Source organism: Amphiura filiformis, chromosome 19, assembly GCF_039555335.1.
Source record: "Amphiura filiformis chromosome 19, Afil_fr2py, whole genome shotgun sequence".
NCBI lineage: Eukaryota > Metazoa > Echinodermata > Ophiuroidea > Amphilepidida > Amphiuridae > Amphiura > Amphiura filiformis.
Window position 1 is genome coordinate 12,407,747 of NC_092646.1, and position 24,889 is coordinate 12,432,635.

The 24,889-nt window shown below is 38.3% G+C and overlaps 1 protein-coding gene across 1 annotated transcript in view; it reads left to right on the plus strand.

Moving 5' to 3' along the window:
• Positions 1 to 24,663, plus strand: part of LOC140140382 (uncharacterized) — a 33,735-nt gene extending 9,072 nt beyond the window's left edge. Inside the window, exons 5-10 of the mRNA XM_072162142.1 lie at positions 81 to 296; positions 773 to 1,174; positions 8,222 to 8,728; positions 15,304 to 15,447; positions 17,505 to 18,899; positions 19,448 to 24,663. Of these exons, the coding sequence (XP_072018243.1) occupies positions 81 to 296; positions 773 to 1,174; positions 8,222 to 8,728; positions 15,304 to 15,447; positions 17,505 to 18,899; positions 19,448 to 19,806 (3,023 nt within the window). The 3' untranslated portion in view covers positions 19,807 to 24,663. The remainder of the gene's footprint in view (positions 1 to 80; positions 297 to 772; positions 1,175 to 8,221; positions 8,729 to 15,303; positions 15,448 to 17,504; positions 18,900 to 19,447) is intronic.
• Positions 24,664 to 24,889: the final 226 nt, after the last annotated feature.

Here is a 24,889-nt window from a genome sequence, read left to right on the forward strand (position 1 = left end):
ATGTCTAGCCTACCTTCGGCAATAGAAGTAGGCTATGTCATAAACATTCCTGATCACTTTGCTTCATTCTTTCCATACAGGTACGTGTTCAGCGTCCACCTTCCTCATCTGTTTCGTGACTCTGTTCCCAATAGTAGCCATCTTAGCCACCATCCAAGGGATGACTGCAGGGATTGCCAATACGCTTTCTGTTGTTATCATCAAGACTTTCGCTAAACCAAACTATGAGGAATCCGCTATGGCAATGTTGTATCTCATTTGGGGAATTGGTGATCTTACTGGAGGCGTTGTTGCAGGTTAGATTTCATTATGAACCAAAATGATCTCCGCCCATTAGCGCAATTCGGTAACCTTTCGCTTTCACGCAATGTGGGGACAATCAATTCCCGGAAATCCAATATGGCGCTTTTCCGATTGACCTTTTCGGTGAATCCCATAAGCCTTTGCGAGTACACCTGAGATGTGCAGTAACACGCCTTGCAATGTGCAGTAACAATGTTATCCAAACGATGTGCGCATGGGCCTGACGCGCACTGACGTCAAATGACGACATTCCATGTGTACTCGCTAGGGCTTATGTGATTTACCGAAAACGTCAATAGGGCAACTTATTAGACTGACGCCCTGAATCGTTAACAAAAACTTCACCACATATAAAATGATCACGCGCAGTTGGCAGATGAAGGATTCAGTCTAGCATCAGATGCGGCAATGAAATTCCATTTCTTCGATTTAATTCTATTTTTTGTAAATTTTAATTATTTCACTACAGGATATCTTTATGACGTAACTGGTGACTACAACGTGGCATTTTACTTCGCTGGTTCTGCTATCGCCTTCACCACCATCCTTTTTTACGTTACCTGTGTCTTCAAAAATCGCATTATTCTCAATCTATATGAACAATATCAACAAGGTCAACTTGAAAAAGGCGGGAACAGCGCCGATAGACTCGATGAGATGACAACGATAAATGAACATAATGAGGAGTATGATAATCCAGCTTTCAAAATGGAGGATGAGAGCGCAGGAGTGAAGGAGGAAGAGACATCGTCACAAACTAGCGTTGCACTGGCAGACGACGGGATTGTCGCAGAAAATGTCGGTCACGTGGTTTACCATTTTGAAACACGCGACTCTTGTGGAAATGACGCGAGTCGTCTGCAAGATACAAGTGTGTGAAATGAACGATATCAGATAATAGTAGGCTATTTAATATTTTTGATATGAACTGGGCCCAAATTCCCTCGACCAATACAGGGTGTATCGAAATAAAGTATACAGTTTTGAAAAATGACACTAGATTTTAAAAAGTATGACGTATTTGTTCAAAAAGCTTTGATAACGATATCAACATATTGTCCCTCCACAACTGTAAAATCACTGGCGTGTGACCATTTATAAGGACACAGTGACTATTTTTGTGAGCCGCGTTGCGCAAAGTCAATTAAAATAACATGCAACTGCATTTTACTCGGCTCATAACAATTGCCACGGAGTCCTTACAATGGTCACACGCCAGTGATTTTACAATTGTGGGAGGACAAGATGTTGATTCAGTTATCAATAAACTATAGCATTTTGACCAAAAAATATTTTGTTTTAATGTAGTGGTATTTTTCAAACTGTAGCCTATACTTTATTTTGATACACCCTATCAGCTGCCTTGTATTGAAAACATATTTTATGTTGCTTACATGCGTAGAATACCAGTACCCACAATATTAATTGGTGGGAGGTTGGATGCTACAACATCTGACATGCTATAAGAAAGAGCTAGCTAGCCTATAATAATTAATAATAAACTTTCGCAATATAAGAAACAATACCTCTGTAGTGTCCGCCATTGTGGTGTGAATCGCTGAAAGTGAAACATCTTATTTACCTTGTTGGGACATAATGATATTTTTCATTGTGTGTTTTATATAGTTATATATATAAATAAATACTGCTTTTATTTTTGCCGAAGACTAACTTTGTATTGTACCTGAGGTTAGTAGAATATATGAGTTGACTTCTGACGTCAATGCCTGGCAGCATGCGCACGCACCCCCACAATTTCCATTGTTTTTTGCATATGCGGGCGCATCATATTTTGTTCAGGGCTCGTGTTTTTAAAACTACCGCCACATCACAGTAAGGCTATTGAACAGTGTAGTGGTTGTATACAAATCGCTCAAGCATATCGATATACCAGTCCTTTGCCTTTGTTGATAAACATTGAGGCCAACTCATCTATACGAAAAGTCTCAGCTTTGTAGGGAAGCATAAAGTGTGGGGAGCAGGGAGCACCGGTCCTAGGAGGTGAGGGACCATTCACAAATACTTGTAACGGGGGAGGGGCTGATGCCAAACAAGAGGGGGGGGAGGGGCTGAATTTTTACCCCTCCGAATTGGGGGGGCTTTAAAAACTCACTTTAATTTTTTAACATCGAGTTTATACTATTGGGGGGTATGGGCAAAGGGGGGGTCTGAAAATAACTTCCGAAAGGGGCCCCTGAAAAGAAATATGCGAATTTTCTTTTTGCATCCGGCCCCCGTTACAAGTGTTTTAAGTGTGCTGAGGCTTGTGGGCTTATGCCTGTGAATAACGCGTTTTTTGTTGTTGAGCAATGAAGGGTGGACGTATACTCAAGAAATAACACCGTGACTTTTGATCAGTTTTTTAATATTTGGATTTAATCAATTATTCATGTTAAGTCGTATTCACACAGTCGCATATAAGTGAGTTATTACCGGTAATAAGCGACTTATAACCGGTATTAGTGACGTACTACCGGTATTAAGTGACTTAAATCCGACTGTGTGAACACGACTTTAAAGTATATGTTTTAAAGTGTGTGTTGTATTGTATTTTATATTCATATCTATTAGATAAATGCAAATATGAGATGTGTTATAATTATACTCCTATAGTTTATATATTAATGTTTTGAGATGTGCAATCATTTATAAAGCAGAAAGCATAGAAATAATGTCGCGGGTTTCTTCAAAAATGTACGTGTAGATCAGAGCAGATTAGTATTATTACTATAGTAGCCTATTATATAATTCTGATAATAGTAGGCATATGCTTGTGTACGCTGTCTCTATGAGAATCAATGTCATAATGTGACACTATCTGGTCCATTACGGGGCCATGCAAAGGAGGCATTTTTGAAAACTATAACTATTACTTTATACAAACATTAGGCTATCATATTCTGAAAACACCAAAGGTCTAGCATAGGTTATGAAGTTTCGTGATGTCCATTTTCTTATGTATTTTATTGTTTTTTACTCCATATTTTTGCCTTTATCTCAATTTCAAATTTGCCGCCTTTGGCCTCCATGGACCAGATTGTGTCATATATTAAGTACTATGATTAACATTAAAAGCTGTTAAATAAACATGTTTTAACTTTTTTAGCATTTAGAATCTATTAAAGGTTTACACATGTTTAATTTTTATCACTTCAATTTCCTGTTTTATAAGAGCCAAGCATATCAGCTCATATTAAAATGTACCTGTTTGAAATTTGAATGTGTACAGGAGTGTGTTTATTTTGTGTTCCAAAGGGAATGTGTTTAAGGGGACAGGCAGGATTACTTTAAGTGGAAAATTTTAGACATTGTTTTGTATTGTATCTTTATTAGTAATGATGATAACTACAAGTAGTTGTTGGGACGGTTGACCGACTTTTTTGATTGACAGGAAGTGTTCGAGAGAATCTTTATTTAGAGCGTGTTAGTAATTGGTAGGATTTAACATCAGGGGGGAGATGTATTAATTAGGGTGAACTGTCAGTCTTAGGTTAAATGTTAATTTAAAAAGTCGGTGAACCGTCCCAACAACTACTACTACATTAAAGTCTTTTTATGCATTTTCAGAAAGGAAATTAATTAAATGACGCAAGGAATCCAATTAGCACGGCAGATTCCTGCAAAAATGAGCAGTTGGTTTGAGAAAAGTGTCAAATTTGATTTTCCATGCCATTTTTTTCTGGTCCACCATAACAACTTACCCTAAATATCCACTGAATTGACGAAAATCTGAAGACACAAAGCTAGTAAAATTTTTGAATATTTTTTTCTTCGTTTAAAAATATGGTTAAAAAAGATCAAAATTTGACCTTTGTTCAATTTTGGCCAAAATTTTGGATATTTTAAGGTAGGCCCATATTTTTAAAACGAAGAAAAAATTCAAAATTGTGAGGAAACAGGTTCTAGTATTTTGTCTGTAGAACATTGATATGCAAATTTCGTCCATTTGGATATTAAGGGTAAGTTGTTATGGTGGACCGAAAAACTTTTTTTTCAAAACCTGCTCATTTTGGCTGAAATCTGACGTACTAGTTGGACTCCGTGCATCATTTCCTTTCTGAAAATGTTTACTTTCATGTGTTCTTATGGACTTATCATCATTATTTTTGAAAGATACAAAAACAATGTCTAAAATTACCCACATTTGGTAATCCTGCGTGGCACCTTAACCCCGTTTAAGGTGTTTTGTGTTCAGTTCACGGTGTACCCACTTTTACTGTTCAATTCAGTGGGGGTGATTGAGGAGGGTATGGGGTCTCGAAACATTTAAGACAGATGGGGGTTTGGTGGGAAACACTAGAAAGATAGTAAACCATTTTGAGAATTCACCACACGGGAGGAGGGGTGCAGGGTATTTGGCAGAAGGATGTCATTCAAATAACTATTACTCGTGCTTTTTGCTAGACTAATTTTCAAATAAGTAATTATTTTGTGACACGCAAAGTATAAACATGGTATAAAGGTGCATGGCTGTACACTCTCAGAGATGTATTAATTCAATGTGATGTAACTTCTTTTAGTTATTTATTAATAATTCGTATTTGGGCAAAAGTGTCCAAAGCGCCCAATAACAGTAATTTTTGTGGGTGAAAAAGTGGTATACTGATGAAAAGCAAAAACAGCAAAAAGCAGATGAAGAGGAAGAGCATCCGAAAGTCTGCGTGGCACATCCGTAGAAAACTTTTTGAAGACTCCATCTGATCTCCCTCGGGTTAAAAAACGTTTTGACCAAAACTCAATTTTACTAACACGTTCATCATGTTTATACCGTTAATTTAAAAATTTTGTGTTTGCATGCATGTCAGCCAAGTCAATAAAATAATAGAGCAACTGACCTGATATTTATCAATATACGAGCCAAAATAGCATCATACCCATTTGCAAAATACAATGACCTCCATTCAACAGTCATAGACTTAAAGTTGATCTCAAATGGATGAGTTTTAATACCCAACATTTTCAAAGGTCATTCTGTGAATGCATAAGCATATTGGGGTTAACATGGTTGAGGAACTGTGTCCTGAACGACGAGTATAGGACTACTTTTCAAGTTATTTGGTCCTGGCGATAGGTAAATGTAATTAAACTTCAACTTGGTCCAGCACTGTTTAACCTTGATGGTCATAATTATGGTACTCGGTGCTGAGATGATACTCAGTTGGAAACTAGTCACGGACCGCCCTCCTTTGTTATGTAAGCTTAAGATTATTAAGTTGCATGATGGGATAGAAAGTCCTCTCTGTAGGTAGGCTAAATATAATTAAACTTCAACTTGGTCCAGTTAACCTTGGTGGTCATGGTGATTGTATGGGATGATCCATTGACCCTTGGTTGGAAACTTCACTTCACTTATGTAAGATTAAGATTATTAGGTTGCATGATGGGATAGAAAGTTAAGTTATTATACGTTCTAGTGGTGTGATTTTCGGGTAATTTTGTGCCCGGGTACCCGGTTTTGTAGTGTCCCTGGACCTAGACCTTAAAAAAAATAATAATATGGACCACAAGAGCCTTATCCCAATGGCATAGCCCAATAACCTGAATTAACCAATCTTAGTGCAAAATTTGACCTGAAGTTGCAGAGTATGAGTTTTTATCCCCATATTTTGAAAGGTCATTCAATGAATGTACAAATGTATTGGGGTTAAAGAACTGTGCCCCTGATAGATGAGCATGTTGTGGATCCTAGTGACACTATTATCCATTATAATACTAGGATCACAAGAGGATGAATTCCTCAACCTATCATGAGTCCGGGCATGAGTGAGGGTCAACCCATTATATTGCTCAATACAATAGATGAGGTGACCTCAATGTTAATCAACAAAGGCAAGGGACTGGTATATCTTTATGCTGGAATGAACCCCATGCAACCACTACACTGTTAAATTGCCTTATTGTGATGAGGCGGGAGTTTTAAAAACACGAGCCCTGAACAAAATATGATGCGCACGCATACTGCCAGGCAAAAACAATGGAAATTGTGATGATGCGTGCGCATACTGTCAGGCATTGACGTCAGAAGTCACATCATCTATAGGGGTATTTTGTTAAATAATTGAATTGAATTAAATAATGTACATACAATTATTAAGTATGATATTGGGATGTAGGCCTACCTGTTTACACAGCAACTGTTGTAAAAAATAACAGTTTTATAATGATGGAAAGTATTTCATGAACATGCAAAAAACCAGTCTGCCAGTCTGCCACAGTCTGCCAGTCTGCAGTCTGCCAGTCTGCATAATGTAAGAACCGACCCCGGGGTACACATAATTATTGCACAACCCCTTAATACTTTCCTTGATCGTCAAGCGGTCTTCAGCTTTTCGGTTTAAACTCTCTTTCCAAGCTCTATTCCAAAGTTTTTTTAAATTGAGGCCAGCTAGGCGGTGATTTTTTTTCCAATTTATAATTGAGGGGGGGAATGTTTGTTTTATTCAAAAAATTTGAGGCGATTTTTTTCGTCTGACTAGTGGGCAGTGGCGGCGCCACGGGGGGGACATGGGGAAAAGTCCCCAGTCAGAACTCTTGCCCTCTTGTTTCCCCCAGTAAAACCCCAAAATTACGAAAATTTCCACTTTTTGCGGTTATTTTGCACAAAATTGGTTGATTTTGCCCCCCCTGAAATTCACTTTGCTCCCCCCCCCTCCCCGAAAAAAAATCCTAGCGCCGCCACTGCTAGTGGGTGAAGTTTTTTGTTTTCAAAAACTCGAATCATGCTAATAGCCCCTGGAAATCAAGCAAAGAGAAAACATACGCCCCAACAAACAATACCTATTGCAAGACCATAATGCACTCTGTTCAGTACATTGTAAACACGGGATCACGTGACTAACCAACCACATACCAAAGTTATTGTTATTTTATTAATGGTAATTTTGCAGAACATTAATTTTCGGACTTTTAAACTCATAAAAAAAGCACAAATAAAATCTACCAAAACGCATGCAAAAGGTGAATCTGTACTTGACATCCTTGGTGTACAGTGATGTAGGTGTGTTATGTGTGTTTGATGTGGGAACAACAGAAAAATTCAAAACAAAGCGACGCTTTTTGAAAAAAATAAATAATTTTTATATTATTCTATTGCACAAGATGGGGAAAAATGGTTGATCGTCTGAAAATAGCAAGAAAACCGGTTTGAAGCAGTTTTCTAACTAACATGTGGTGTTGTCTATGGTGTAGCTCCCCGGGGTAACCGGTTTAGTCACGAAAGGACGGGGTGGAGGAACCTTTGTCAAAGATACTCTCGTTAAAAGCATTGTTTACCATGAGCCTACTTCTCCAGTTTATAGTTTAGTCGCTACTCAACAGCGACAGTAACCTCTAACCAATCGGATATATTGTAACTGCAAACGCTGTAATAAACGAGCAAATTGGTATTAGACTTGTTGGGTTGTTGAGGACGGTGCTATATTTAGCTCTGTAACGTAAACAAAATCCACTGTACCGCCTACAGTATATCCCAGCAACAAAGTGATCTTGAACTTGGTCTATTATAGACTTTTGAGCGATATAGTGGTACCGGAGATAGGCACGCAAACAAAGGACTTTCGACCATTTAGCTGTTGCTGGACCACGCAGCTTTCTTCCGCTGTCACAAAATATTTCATAAATTGTCATTATTGTTATTTATTGAAAAACAATCGAGATTTCAAGGTCTTTCAAAAGACCCACCTTTGGGACATGTGATGAAATTTCAAATTACTTCAGTATTGTTTGAAAATGAAGAGTGGTGTACAGCTGGACGCTTTCTTATTTTGTGAAGGATAGGTCAGTGCAAATCCTTGTGTGGGTGCATGATCGAGAAATCTAGGGTCTACATGGTCTATGGTGAGAAACAGCTACTATTATGTAGAACCTCATTTTCAACATAACCCCTCCAGGGTTCTTTGCTGCAAATTGACATAAAAAGTGGGAGAAATCAAAATGGGCTTCGGAAAACGCAACGATAGCAGCAGCACTTTCTCGAACACCATGAATAGAAAGCTGTCGGCTCCCGACTTCCAACAACAACGTCGAGCTTCCATGGTTGAGACCGTTTCTGGTGTGTTACGAAAATCAACAAGCACTAGTGGAATTCCGAATTCCATCACAACGTCAAATGGATTTCCAAAATCTTCAAGTAAACCTGAGCTTCCCCCACAACTGAAAAGAAGACGAAGCTCGCACAGACGATCGATATATTCTATCGAGTTTGAAATCGAGGCTGGAGGAGCAGACGACAGTAGCGAGCCTCGTTGTCCAGATGGAGGCTACGGATGGGTTGTCGTTATGGCGGTTCATTTGATTCAAGTGATGGGAATGGGGTTCCTGACGTCTCTGGGCATATTTTACATCGAATGGCAGGAATACTTTGATTCCAGTGCGGCTGCTGCAGGGCTGGTGGTTTCTTTATCTTCGCTGGTGCTCGGAATAACAAGTAGGTATAAGTTTAATATATAGCCTACATTAATGATTGTATATTGCTAGCCTATACTAGCTTATACTCATGTACTATGCTCTAAATATGTGTCTTTGATTTGGACATGTCCGCAACAGTATAAAGTTTTTCTTAAAATTAAGAAACTGAAACGTTTAAATGCCACGAGAATTAAGATGTAGATTGAAGTTCAGGTAAGGAGGTGCCTGAGCACGGTTGCACTCGATCTACAGCAATGCGCAAGACAATGTAATTATTGGGATAGTAGAAAGTGCTCCGCATAGCTCCGCATTCGCTGTAGAAGTGACGTCATAATCGGATTAATTACCATAGCAATAGATGAATACAATTTTTTAATATATCGCCCTGCACTACAAGCAGGTTGCACTCATCACCTATGTATGTCTGCAATCATAGATTGAATACAAAGTACCGCTCTTTTCCAAGATACTAATCTTACAGGTGCGAGTGATCAACATAATATGGCTCAATGCATAGGTACTGCCGCGTGGACGTTATAATGTTAGGCGATACAGTCAAAAACTGTATTCATCTATTGCTATGGTAGCCTTACGTCACTTCTACAGCGAATACCTCAGAAACTTAATTCGCCGTAGAAGTAGTGATGTAATAGGATTAATTACCATAGCAATAGATGAATACAATTTTTGAATGTATTGCCCTGCACTACAAGTAGGCTGCATTCATCACCTGTTTTGTCTCTTTATCTGTGCAATGATTATACAATGCCGCTCTTTTCAAAGACACTAATCGTACAGGTGTGATGTCAACATAATGTGAAATTTCTATACAATTACGATCCAGGCCTTTTGCCTATTCTTTGATAAATCAATGATGCGATGCAAAGATAGTGCGGGGCGATACATTCCAAAATTGTATTCATCTATGTCGCTAATGGGTAATTAATCATGTTACATCTATACTTCTACAGCGAATTGGCTGTCGAAGTTATGTAATATTCGGAAACTACAATAGCAATAGATGAATACACTTTTTGAATATATCACCCTGCACTACAATCAGGTTGCACTCATCACCCGTGCAGTGTAAGTCTGCAATCTTAGATTGAAGACAATACCGCTCTTTTCAAAGATTCTATTCTTACAGGTGCGAGTGATTAGTATTTCTTTGACATTTATATGGTTCAGTGCACAGATACCGCGTGAACGTTGGGCGATCTATTCAAAAATTGTATTCATATATTGTTATGGTAATTAATCCTGTTACATCATCACTTCCGACAGCGAATAGAAGCACGTTATTTTTAAGACTTTCCCAAAAAATGCTGCAATAACTATGGGCAGAGTTTTTTGGCCCCCCCCCCCTAAAAAAAGGGGGAGGACATTTTGGCAGGTCTAAAGAGGATTGAGAGGACATGCGATTTGAAGCATGTCGAAGTTGGGGCAAGCGATATTTAGCAAAGATGAAAGATGGGCGAAAGACAGACTTTTGGACCTAAATTAACGGGACATTGAGTAAGAACATTTAACACATAGTGCACACATGCACAACAAACAAAAACATTAGGCTTATTTTGTACATTGTATCATGGATCGCCTTCACACAAGTTCACAGGTGCTAGGTGTATGCATTCGACACCCGAATGTAAAATGTTTTTGACCTGAGATCAATATGGCAAGCCTCTTGGCGCTCGTTTTTCTTCAAAATATGAACATGGTAAACATGGTATTCATGTTCACGCGTTGAATGTGTGAATAGATTGAAATCTGCTACGTTTTTACTTTGAAACAGAATTTCGAAAATTAGAACACGAAAATTGTTAAGACCATTTAAATATCCTTATTAAAAACGGCTTTCATAATGCGTTTTTATAATAAATAAGGTGTTTTTAAATACTTTATTGCACAGACTAAGGAAGCATGCATGATTTGTATCAACATTAAACAGTCCAAAGGGATTTTCATTTTCAGTAGTCAACTCAACAATACCTTGTCTAAATGACGAGCCTCATGCAGTCCAGTATTTTTTGTGACTTGCGTTTTGGCCCATTTTAAGTTAGCATTTAACAAAAAAATTGTGCCCCCTTTCGCGGAAATTTGTTCCAAATGATTTTGGAAGCTGATCATGAACATGGGGTGCCAATCTGAATCTGAAATGAGTCCATTTTTTGAACCCGACGCACCCCCAAATAAATCCTGGCTACGGACCTGTCCCTAATAGCAGTAACTTCTCTTCACATGACTTAATGGACCTTTATACAATACACACAATAGGCAACATGCAACATTAGCCTGTAATAAATAGCCCTATCATATTTCTAGGATTTTTGTTACATGGGTACAGATCATTTTGGTTCACCCTGTACTAAACCATTGTTACAGGTCATACTCCATGTAAACTAACTAAACAACACATTCACAGGTGAACTTAATCTCTGTTCATTCCCCCGGATATTTCACAACATTTGCAATCAATTTTATTTCGTAATTTTTGCCTGTCTCAGATTTTTGCAATAAATGTTATTTTCGGTTGACTGAAACTAGTTGTAAATTATGTGACATGCAGGCCCACACATTGAAAATCTTTTTAATGTGTTTAACTGATTTTTATTTAGGCTTTTACTTTAATATTTCCTTTGGAGCGCTAAACATTGAGAATTTGAGAATGTGTTAAACTAAGAAAAATAACATGAACATAAACTTTAAATCATAGCCCACGACCTCTCTTTGGTATAGCCTACAGACTCCGAATATTTCGTACAACTTTTTAGGGCGTATAAATACGGTGCCAAAACATATGTGCCAAAAATCGTTTCCCCCCCTTTCGATCTGCCAAAAATCACATGCCCCATTTTAAAGATATCATGAACATAAACTTTAAATCATAGCCCACGACCTCATATATATAGACTCCGAGTATTTACTACAACTTTTTAGTGCGTAATATAGAAACGGTGCCAAAAACATCTGTGTCAAAAATCGCTGCCCCCCTTTCGACCTGCCAAAAATCGCTTGCCCCCTTTCGACCGCTGAAAAATATTTGCCCCTCTTTTGGCCTGCCAAAATCCCTTTAATTGTCCACCCCGAATACCCATGATTTAAATTATAACACCATATCAGATCTAATATAATAATAACTTTTAACCTGATGTTTGCCAAAATTAAATAAACATGTTGATGCAACTTTCATTTGATATTTTAATGTTAAATATTAATATCATGAGGTAAAAATGAAGAAGGCCCAGTCGACCACTCCAATACACGAACAATGTCACTTTAAGCGTGTTAAACAGAATTCTAGGCCGGCTTTCAGCCGCAAGGGATGCACCCGTGTGACCTGGTACTATACTATGCCTGAAATTACAGTATGTCCCAATCCAGAATAAACCAAAACACACAATACAAAGAGAACGAAACAAACACCAGGAAAAAAACCCACCAAGGTTGAGTAATTTTATGTGACCCCGTCCCGATAAAAGACCCCAAGCGTGTCCCACATGGAGCGACAGTTTAAAACCGCAGACCAAAAACCACTGATGCGAGTATACCATTTCTTAGAGTCGGGAGACCTGTCAAACTCTACGCGAACTGTATAAACCAAAATCTCCAATGATTCTACAGGATGTCCCCAAAAGACAATGCATCGTCAAAATTATTGGTCCTGTCTATATATCGAGTCCTGATCGCGTACAGTCATAATATACACGATATAACTCAACACTAATAAACTATATATAAACAAAAGCATGCCACAACCATTATTATACCGTATTACTTTCCTTTTGTCTTCATAAGCAAATAAAGTAATTGAAACTTATTAACTTATTTCCTTGGCTACTGTTCATGTTGACCAAAGGTTAATACAGTCGCTTCTGCCACAAACCAGTTTTATAGATAAACATGATAACAGGCCATTACACTATGGACCACAATGGCCTCATCCCAAATGGTATAGTTCAATAACCTCAATTAAACAATCATAGTGCAAAATTTGACCTCAAGTTGCAGAGTTTGAGTTTTTATACCCAATTTTGCAAAGTTTATTCAATGAATGTGCAAATGTATTGGGTTAAAGAACTGTGCCTTGATAGATGAGCATGTTGTGGATCATATAGTGTTATTGGATTTGTATAGGATCGTATTTATGGTAAGCATAAATGCTCATAATGTAGGACACAGTTCATTAAACCCCAAAGGGAGGGAACGCGGAACGAAATGAGGACGAGTGGAAGGAATGAAAAAGAAAGAAAGAAGCAATAACGACAGATACATTAAAAAATAATAATTAATACTGTTTGGTGTGTACCCTTATAATCAAGCCAGACTGCGATTTCTTACGTCAACGTTTACATCAACTCGAACGTCAACGCTTACGGCAACTCGAACGCCAATATCAATAACTTCTCTATTGATGGGTCTCTACACCGGAAGTCAAGTCAAAATTTGGGCAAAAATTTACTTCCGGTAGAGAAACCCGAACTCCGCCTATATTAATTTTAATCTATTAGTGCCGTTCACGTAAAGGTTAACGTTGGCGTAAGAATTCGCAATCTCTCAGCATTTGCACATTAACTACATTTTGTATAATATCTAGTCTCAGCGGCTTACTTTGTATCATTATCACTGTACAGGTTAGTCCAATGAACTTTCTGGCCAAACATTTTAGACTAAGTATTTCTCATTATTCTCATTTATACTACATGATTAAGAACGTTTCGGCAGTATTTTTTGTGGGACATGAGAGCACATCAGACATATAGAATAGAATTTTGAATACGAGGAATGTCCTTCGAATAATTTTGATCTTTTGAAATTCGCGATTTCATATAAATGTTATGACAAATTATTAAAGTTTGATATTTTATATATATTATTTAACAGTCCTCGAAGTAAATTTTCTAAATCAAATGATGTGTACTTAAAGTGTATGTAGCTGGGATGAAAAGCCGACGATCAATCGAAAATTGTGACCTTTCGTATTGAAGATATGGGCCCCCCTCCAAAAAAATATCAATTTTCAATCATTTGCCATAAAATGTGTATTATATCGCGAATTCCCAAAAATCAGAAGGACATTCCTCGTATTCGATACTGTCTAATGTGCTCTCATGTCCCACATAAAATACTGTCCAAACGTTCATACCCCAGCCCTTAAAGGATTCAAAAACTTTTAAAATATATGAAAGTATATTTCAAAAGATCATGGAAAGGACAGTTCATTGGAGTAATTCTGCTTAATGCACGAGCCTTTTTTAACTGTAATATTTTATCGTTAATATCCAGCTTAAAGAGTTTTGGAAGATTACTTCTTTAAACTTTTTATCTACAAGATGTCAAGAATCGAATTGCATACTGTGGCATCCGCATCGCACACCAATTTACTAATTCGAACCAGTCACCCATCCGAACTTCAGAGAGGCTGAGACCAAACCTGGATCCACACCAGACCAAGCTATACCACTTTCGAATTGAAAGAGACCAAACAGATTCGAACCAGACCAAACTTTAGGCTAGACTCAACTCCGGCAGGGACCTTTCATCACCTAACCTTAGGCAGTGTTAGGTGGGATGATACCAAACGAAACCAATCCCAAACCAACTTCAAGTCAAACCAAACCAATAGAACCAATGGCACTCGTTCGATCCAAACAATCAAACGACTGAGACGCAACGACGCGACGTGATGCTTGACAAACTTCTTGAGTGGCGCGCATGCGTATGTCACTTCCACAAGGTGATCTGTGTTTATGTGAATGAAAATTAGACATACAAATTAAGTTAATCTATTTACCATGTTTATCATTTATAGCAGATCCAGTTTCGGCGCGAGAACACATTTGCTCTCCTCATTGGCAATGCTCATACATCATGTGTACATAATTATTAAGCCTATCACAATAGGCCGGAGTACTAATATTTAATTATATTCAGTAACAACATATCATTGCATGGCGCAGCGGATTTACTTGTCAGTGATTTTTCTGTATTTCTCATCATTTGGGAGAAAAGTAATTTTCAAATTAAAAACAATAGTTCTTGTTATCAAGTCCTCATCGGGAGTCTGAAATACTGAACAGAAAGGACTTCGAAAGGAGTGCGTATGTTGAATATGCACAAATGTGCAATGCTTCGTATCCCGTTTTTTATTATTATTATTGGATAGGGATGTGCGGCTGGGAGTCCGAATAAACATACCCCGAAAATATACCAAATTTTACCAAACAGAGACCAAAAACTATACTAAAATTTGATTATTTCTATTCAAAACTACAGTAAACTGGCTTAATTCCTGATGTATTTGAGCAAATAGTACGTAAAACACAATGAAGTGTCTGCACTTTTATGAACAAAGTTAAACAAAAATATTCCATTTCTAAACCAGTTTCTGAAACCCTTAGATAGCTTTAGATGTACCAAAAGATTCCAAATTAACCTTTTCTAATTATAAGATTCCCCACCCATGGGTTCGAACTCACTACACATTTATTCATGCATTAGGTCCGTCACTGTAACATTGATGTTTGAATTAAAATTGCACAGTCGATTTATAATTAAATGTAGTCTCTCTTTTTATGTTGGTTATATTTTTTTCAGGTCCTTTAGCTGTTGGTATTGCTGGACTAGTAGGACCACGCCCTCTCGTGATAGCAGGCACTGTAGTGGTATTTCTGGGTCTTCTGGCGACTGCGTACGCGCAGAGTATCACACAACTAATGTTTACAGTTGGCGTCCTAACAGGTAACTAAACCATGCAGACGATACCGGCCGAGATTAGAGAGATATCCTACACTATGGACCACTATGGCCTCATCCCACTGTGGCATAATTCAATAACCCCAATTAAATAATCATAGTGCAAAAACTGACCTCAAGTTGTAGAGTATGAGGTTTTGTACCCAGATTTTCAAAGGCCATTCAATTAATGTACAAATGTATTGGGGTTAAAGAACTGTGCCCCTAATGTATCATGTTGCATGTTGCTAGTGCTAGTAGCTGCTAGTCATACACTATCCTGGGAATGACACTTGGTTTATAGGACTTTGAGCCAAAGTACTTCAGTCAAACTGGCTTTTAGCCAAGCATATTGTGGCCCACTTACGGGAAGGGGTATGAACGTTTGGACAGTATCTATTGTGGGACATTAGAGCACATCAGACCTATCGAATTACATTGGGCTATTCCAGAAAATAGGTGCACACCCCCTATAGAGGAGTAAATTTTAAATCAAAGAAATGTCCGGATTTCCAAATTTGATTTCTGAAAACGACTGGATTTCCAGTTGCCAATGTTACTGGAAAAAGCTTGGAAATCCAATCAAATGAAGGAAATATCACGGAAATGTTGAAAATGTGCTCTCATATTGAGGATTTCTGGTTTTAAACTATTTTTCTGCCGGATTATTTTGCCTTTGGGCACTTTAAAAGTCTGGATTTCCAACAGTCATGACTGGGCCCGGATATCCGAACTCCTCTATAGGGGGTGTGCATCTATTTTCTGGAATAGCCCATTCTGAATACGAAGAATGTCCTTCTGATATCAAATAATTTTGATTTTTGAAATTCGCAATGTAATACACATTTTATGGCAAATCATTAAAAATTGATATTTTTGATATTTAACAGTACTCGAAGTAAACTTTATAAATCTGATGATTTATATTTGAAGTGTATGCAGCTATAGTCTTCGGTGCCGTATCAATATCTCATACAAAGTGCATGGCTACAGCGAGTGTGTTTATATTTCCCGCATGAAAGCTTGCGTCTACGTCTATATTATAATGCTTTGGATACGTTTGTTGACAATATTGTTAAGATTTATAGCAAGGATATACCAAATTGTTATCAAACCTGTGTTGTGATTGACACTTACACGAGGTATCTCTTTTGTATAATTCAGAAAGCCGGCAAATGAATAGTCTTTGTCAAAGACGACTCACGATCCTTGCCGAGGGGAGGGGAGCGGCGAAGCCGCGACAGCTCCCCGCGAAGCGGCGAGTATCAGGTCGCCGCGGGAGCGGCGACCAGCTCGCCGCTGTACTCCTACACATCACGGTTGCTAGTTCGCGGGTAGTAATCAGTTTCCCAGTCTGTAACACACTGACAGACTAGCCAATGAACGACTTTGTTGTATGGTTGATTGGGTACTGTGATCAGTTATAAAGCATACAGTTTGCGACTAAAAGGGATCAAAACTTTTGCGTCTAACTCAAAACAATACGTTACATCTGCCCTTTAAAAAAGTTGCATCTTCGTCTTGAGTTTTTTTAATCTATGTAATATGTCGTGATAACAACGATGATGTCCTTGAAAACATCTCTTGTACATGTTAAATCCCCTTAACTCTGACAATTCGCCATAGAAGTGACGTAATAATCGGATTAACTATCATAGCAATAGATGAATACCATTTTTAATATATCGCCCTGCACTACCAGCATGTTGCACGCTTCACCTGTGTCTGTCTGCAATCATAAATTCGAATACAATACCCCTCTTTTCAAAGATTCTTACAGGTGCGAGTGATCAGGTCTTTATCCTTGTTCTTTGTCATCTATGGTTTAATGCACATGTACTGCGTGAACGCTGTAGTGCGGGGCGATATATTCAAAATTGTATTCATATATTGCTATGGTAGTTAATCCGATTAATTACGTCACTTATACTACGACCTATCATTGTATCGCTTCCGTTTCGGTGATTATTGTTTGCTCTTCATACCATGCTAACACTCTAGTTTTAAAGACATCACAGAAAAAACATCTAATCATATTTTGTTTTGATTTTTTTCTCCCACAGCGTTTGGTTACGGAATTGTAATTAGTCCAGCCGTACTCGTGGTCGGCGATTACTTTGAGGAGAAATTTTCTTTAGCAAATGGTATAACCTTCTCCGGGGTCAGCATAGGTCAACTAATATGGCCGCCGTTAACTGTTGAGCTTATTTCCCGGTTCGGTAGCTGGCGTGGTGCGATATTCATAATAAGCGCTATAGTACTTAACATTGCAGTGTGCGGCGCTCTTCTTCGTCCGGTTAAGAAAAAGAAATCAGCGAAGATTATCCCTAAGTTCAAAGCTGTTGAAACTGTTAAGTCGACAGCAATTGTTACTTCATTTAATTCTAGTTATGGATTTGAAGAAGAACTAAAATACACACTTCCCATTGGTTCGAAGTCAACTGCTACCCTAACATCTTTCAACTCTGTGAACGAGGATGACTTGAAGTTCACTGTTGCTCATGCCTCAACTTCTACTTCTACGTCTTGTTCTCATGAATATTCAACTAAGAATACGTCACATTATATGAAGAGGTCAGTGTCGTTTGCAACATCTTTCCGTGCAACTGAATTGTCTGAATTTCAAACTGATGACACTATTACCGACGTCGATGGCGGGATTGTTTTTACGGCAACGCCAGACAATGTTCGGAACAGAATTAATGACACTGATTGCAACCAAAATCTTGGCATGCATGCCAAATCTCAGGAATCAGACTCGATTGGAATTCTAACCAATATTCCGCTCAACGATGAACCATCATCAAGTAAAGTCCAAAATGAATTCCCAATTCTAAATGTGATCGTATGTGATAGTAAGCAATTACCTCTTGCAGACTCGAATCCAACGTGGATTGATTCCGAACAAGACATTCCACTTCAGACGCAGAGATTCTGGAGAAAGTTTAAAGACATAATGACAAAGATAATCTCGTTTCTAGCGAAAAGCTACGGTATACCCGGTGTCTTTCTAAGCCCATTATATGTAATGATGATCCCAGCCATTATCTGCCTTGGTACTGGTTGGTACGCTACTATTACCTACCAGGCAGCCCGGGCTATTTCTGCAGGAATCTCTGAAGCGGACGCGTCGTTTCTGCTCTCGTTGATGGGCATCGGTTCCCTGGTTGGACGAGCAGGACATGGATGGTTTGTCGACAAGGGATTCGTCACGAATGAGATGCTGCTAGTACTCTGTCTAGGAACCTGCTCCGTCTCCACCTACTTGATCTGTTTCATGACGCTTTTCCCTGTTGTGGCACTCTTAGCTACAATACAAGGCATGGCAATGGGGATTGCCAACACATTATGTCTGGGGATAATGAAAACATTTGCAAAGCCCAACTTCGAGGAAACAGCGGTGGGAATGTTGTATTGTATATGGGGAGTTGGCGATCTCATTGGAGGTGTTGTTGCAGGTAAACTGATATTTAGACTGTAAAAGAAGTTGACCAAATATCGATCCTTGTGGAACTCCATGTGACTGGTGATATTTTAGGAGAAATATATTATCAGGCGTATTTGGCCCTCTACTCCTTTCCTTCATAATAAACCAAGAAGCTTTTACGCAAACAAAGGAGATAATACTGTCATTTTACCTTTTGCCATTTTGCCAAGCTACACCCCCGTCACAGGGTAGACCCGTGCACGGGCGTGGCACCCGAGAAAAAATGTTTTCTCTTCTTCTTCTTTCTTTCTTCTTCCTTCTTTCCTCCCCCTCGCCAAAAAGCAACTGGGGCGTTAGGGCTAGTAACACCTAAATTCTCCTCCTATATGTTTATATTAAATTAACTCTAACCATACCACGTCTCCCACGTGATGCGATTGCGTCATCATGCGAACAGTCATATGGCGACGGAAAGTTTGGCCGGTCAAGCAACTGGGGCGTTAGGGTCAATAATGACATTATTACGTTTTTTCTCAGCAACTTTTGAAACATATTTCCTCTTCACTTTATGTCTTTCAGGTTATCTCTATGATTTGACTGGTGACTACAACGTTGCTTTTTACTTCGCTGGATCAGCGTTCGCTTTGACTATGATACAAGTGTATCTCACATGTGTATTAAAAGATCGCATTATAGCTAAACTTTACGCCAAATTTCAACTACGCAAAATGCAAAGAGAAAACAGCATTGATGAACTTGACGATGTAAAAATTGAATCGGCTGAAGAATATGACAATCCGGTGTTTGAAGATGAAGAGAAAGATTTTGATGGACTTCACCCAATTAACGAAGAGAACATAAGTGGGTGTGTCATTGTTCAGTTAGAGAAATGCAATTCGTCGGAAAAAGGACATCCTTTGGAAGATACTAGTGTGTGAAAAAGGGCGTGATATGATGACGTCTATAATTGAAGACAGAATTAAAAAGACGAGTTTGCGTCTGACGTCAGGGCAAAGGCGCTGTGTGATTAGTTGCTTACCTGCTCAGTGCGGTATTTTTGGTCTGGTTGACAGAACGTCATACGCAAACTAATTCGGTGTTCAATTATATTTATTCAATGTTTTTAGCAATGCAGAAAGTAAAATGGATTTTAAAACAGATGATAAGAAAGTGTGATAGCACACTAAATATTTATTTAAAATGTACAATATTTCCTAATTTGTTCACAAGCAAAATGTGATTTTGTGAAGTACAAAACATTTGTATAAAGTGAAAGACTCTCTATTTGGAGGGCTATGTCTTAGGGCCGTTCATTTTAGTCCTCACCGTCGCGACGGTTCATTTTAGTCCTACCGTCGCGTCGCGTCGCGTCGCTGGTTTGATTTCGCTCAGTCCATACAACGAGCCCTCTTTGATTGGCTCGTATTTCTCACACGTCACCAAGTACGACTTTTAACAGGGCTGTCAACAGGTTAGTAACCGTACATTGTCTATTCAATATCATGATCACAGTCACGTGGACTCTAACTCAGACGTACACAAGAAGAATTCCCGGATCTACCTCCATCTACCTGTTTCTGTACCTTTGTATCGGGGTACGTAATAAGAATTTCAAATTTCTTATTTCTTGACCCATGGCTAAGACCAAAATTGTACAATTGATTTGTTGGGAGTGGCCTTTCATTTCCTTGCCTCTTATCCTTCATTCTGTTTCATTTAGTTTTGACAGATCAGCAAGTTTGGCTTGATCATAATTTGCTTGAGCCTGGTCGCACTGGTCTGGGTGCCTCCACCCAGACCGGACCGACTGGTTAAACATGCCCATAGCCACTTAGAAAAGTCGGTGGCGAGCAGGCGGAATCAAGTTGACGGCTGAGACGCCAATTTAAAGGAGGGGACTCAATCAACAACCCCATCCCCACGTTGTCGCCATCTAAACGGAGATTTTAGTATCACGGAAAAGCTCATTGACCCTGTTCAATGTTGGGCTGAAATATATTTTACTTTTAATTTTAATAGGGTCTTCAATAGCACATTTTGGGTTCCTATATAGAATGTTATTGAAATACCGGCATAAAACTCACAGTGAGTGATGGGGGATACCACGCCCGGGGGGGGGGGCACTCAACACAAATGACCATACGGATATGCTCCCCCGGAAAGACCCCCCTTTTTGGGTTTCGCAGCTCCGAAAGACCCCCTATATTTGACCAAAATACAGCTCCGAAAGACCCTTGATTTTGATAATTTCAGCTCTAAAAGACCCAAAAATTGCTCATTCCTCATATTTCTTGTTTTTTCAGGCGATTTTCAACCAAAAAGCCAAAAAAGACCCTTGATTTTGACTTTTCGCAGCTCCAAAAGACTCCATTTTACTTGTTCACAGCCCGGTTCGCAGCTCCGAAAGACCCTTTTACCGGTACGCCGTCAGCTCCCAAAGACCCACCACCTCAAAATTCCGGGGGAGCATACCCACCAAATTTTTTTGATGTGCCCCCCCGGGATACCACGGGCATTCAACCATGAAGGTGGAATAGACATAGCGAAATCGGACCACCTCAAAGTTTACTATTTTAGCATATGCCTATGATTTTAGTATGTGCTTGAAAAACACAAAATGTTAGTTTGTAAAATTAGCTCACAATTTACATGTAGTGTTTTATGAATGTTATCCTAACTACAGAGGGCGATGTTGTCTTCGTCCTTTAATAATATCATTTCGTCGGTCGCAACACATAGTGGCGTAGAGTGATTTTCCAAATTTTCCGTTTCACATAGTGGCGTATAGGTTTTGAGCTAGCTACTATCCTATAATAGTTATTTCTTGTTGCTATTAAAGATACAGTTTAATAGTTTGAACCTTAAACTTCAATTTTCAATGGAATCGGGCCACTGGCAGATAACAGTGGAGGAGTATTGACTCCGTTACTAGTAGCATATCCTTCAAAAATGTTTTGTTCGGAGACGTATTTTGTCCTTCACGTACGCCACTATGTGTTGCGACCGACGATTTTATACTAATATCGGATTCTTCTGTACGTGGCATGACAATGCGATAAAAACGCATCTTATTATTTATTTTAAACAGATCAAGTATACAAAAATATCATATAAAGATTTTATGTAAAAAATATGTTTTTGGTAATATCATTTCATTTGTTTGTACATGAGGGTATTTGAGATGAGAGATATTTAAATTATTTGAAATTAAGTTTGAAACTTTTAAGTTGAAAGCTTTTGAAGTTTAAAACTTTAAAAAGAATATATTTAGTTTCTTTATATGAAACGGAAATAATTAGGGAGCGAGTGAGTTTGAGGGTAAAAAATATATTTTGTATCTTATACATGCACCCAATATGAATAGTAGAACATGCAAAAATACATGTACATGGGATACTGTTCAGCATCTCATGTTTGGAGTCATGCAAGAGAATCCCCTCTTCCTCTGGAGAACAGCATTGACGGGCTGTCGATAACTTAAGGTTACTAATTGCTTTCTTATCCTGCGGGGCCATTATATATTGGAACTCAATTTGTTGCAAGTCTTCACTACGGGTGTTTTCGGCTTCAGCCCTACCGGGCTTGCGGCCTTGATGTTTTTAGGGCTGGGAGGCCCAGAATAAACAAACAACATCAAGGCAGCAAGGCATGGCTGAGGCCGGAAACTCCCATTATCCACTCCCGTTATCGACATCCCGTCACCCTTTATTAGCTTGATTGCTATTGTTTTTCTGCGCTAATTGTTTCTTTTGTAGCGCTGCAAGTCAACCTAAAGAATATTGCTTTGAGCAATATTGGTTTTTTTACGGCCGATACCTCAACAACCTTCCTCACACCTCATTATCAAATTACTAGTTTATATATTTTATGGTGTCAAATTTTGTTTCTTGCCCCGGGGCGCAACCAACTATAGTTACGCCACTGATACTCTTGCACGATTCTAAACACGAGATGCTGAATAGTATCGCATGTATTTTTGCATGTTCTACTACTATTGGATGTTGTTAAAATGTTTATGTAATTTTTGTATATTTTTCAAAATATTTTTCAACAGTTAAACAACATTGTGTAAGAATGTACATGTTTTTGAGTGTTTGCTGGGTGAATGTTCATATTTGAAAATTATCGTTTAACGGATTTCATACGATGCATGTATGGGAATGATAACAGGTTGAATTTCTGATAGTCCTATCTGTTTTTAGCACACACTGCTTATTCTAACTTCTTTTCTTCATATATTTTGCTCTAATGAGGCGAATTCTCTATATTTCACCTGCTCAATTGTTCACTTTCTCTTTCTCTGCAAATTTTTGTCATATACCGTATACAAGCATATAGAGTGCTTCTGATGAAAGCTAAATTAATCCAAGCGCCATTATGGAGTTTGAGCAAATAAATTACAGTTCAAATTATACAAACAAGTATTATTGTAAGACTACTCTATTGTATTGGCATATTATTTTACGCATGTATCGTATTAATGTAGCTTTCATCAAAAACTCTATATATGCTTGTAGACGAGGTTTTACGGTGCAACATGAACCCGATATGACCAAAACCAAAACACGTCTGTATTTTATTAACGGTTTACAAATAATTATTTTTTTCTTTGCTGGGTTAAAGCCTTAATGTACGATCTTTTTTCAGAATATACCTTAATTTTTTCAAAACCGTTTTTTTGGCATATTTGTGATACTTACACATGTTTAAACTTAAATCTATGAGCAAACTGTCAAATTCGCCTTATTTGTAGTAAAACGGGATGATTTGCTGTTGGTCCGACATATCATAATTTTCAGATTATGATAATATTATGTCGGAAAGCAGTCGCAAATCGTAGTCTCCTACGAAGCCATTTTGGTTACGCTCCCTCCACATACAGAGGGTGCGTAACCAAACTGGCTGCGTATGAGGCCGCACTCGCCGTCCAAATCCAAAAAGTGCGAGATATTTCCAGTGATAGAGGTGAAGTTTATGATGTTGTTTCTTTGCAAATTTCCAATGTTTTTCGCGTCCAAATGTATTGGGAACTTTCATAATGATTGCATATTATCATTTTGGAAGAAAAAAGCTTTAAGCGAGTACGGTGTGAGGATACCATTTATCTTGATGGTGGGGGTGCGGGTAGCTTAATTTCTTTATGTAACTTTAATGCGCCGCAATACCACCAATCAACCCTTTGGGTTAGGGTTTAGGGTCAGGGTTTGGTATAGGGCTATGTTTAGTGTATATACGGCTCATTATGTTTGCATACAATAAACACGCGTAGGGTATGAGTGTGGGTGGAAGGAAGGAGCGGTGTTTGCTTGTGTTGTGTTGCGTGTTCATGTTTATGTCCGACTTAAATATAAGAATACACAGACACCTGGTACAATGCATATTTTTAACAAGTGGCCCTTAATGCGTTTTAAAAAGAGATAAGCAAATAATTTGAATCAATAGATTCATCAGGATCAAATGCTGATAAAGGCAACATGTGTTGCTGAAACGTACACAAGTAAGTGCAATTTCTGGATACTACGAACCATGTCTACTGATTTTGAGAATTATAATTGACCTTTTCGGTATATCCCATAAGCCTTTGCGAGTACACCTGGGATGACGTCATTTGACGCAACGCCTACTTGCAATACACAGTAACGACGTCATCTCAGGTGTACTCGCAAATACCTCCGTAGTATACAGTTAGTTTCAACGAACAAATTACATCCAATAATGAATAAGCTATACTTATTTGTTGCAATTAATGTTGTAAAGAATAAAAGTATAAAATAAAATTGTTTGAAAATGTTGAATTTGTTGTACTTTAGTCCTACCTCAGTTCATTGTGTCACATATAAGATAATGTTTCCTTCAAGAATGACTACGAGAAAATTTTAATATCATATTCTTTAGAACCAAATAATTTACTTTTATTTCTATTTTTTAACTCATTGCCTTTTATCATTTTCTCTTCGATTTAATCAGGAACTTTGCAACATTATTGAAATTGATTGATGATAATAATAGATTTTGTTTTGC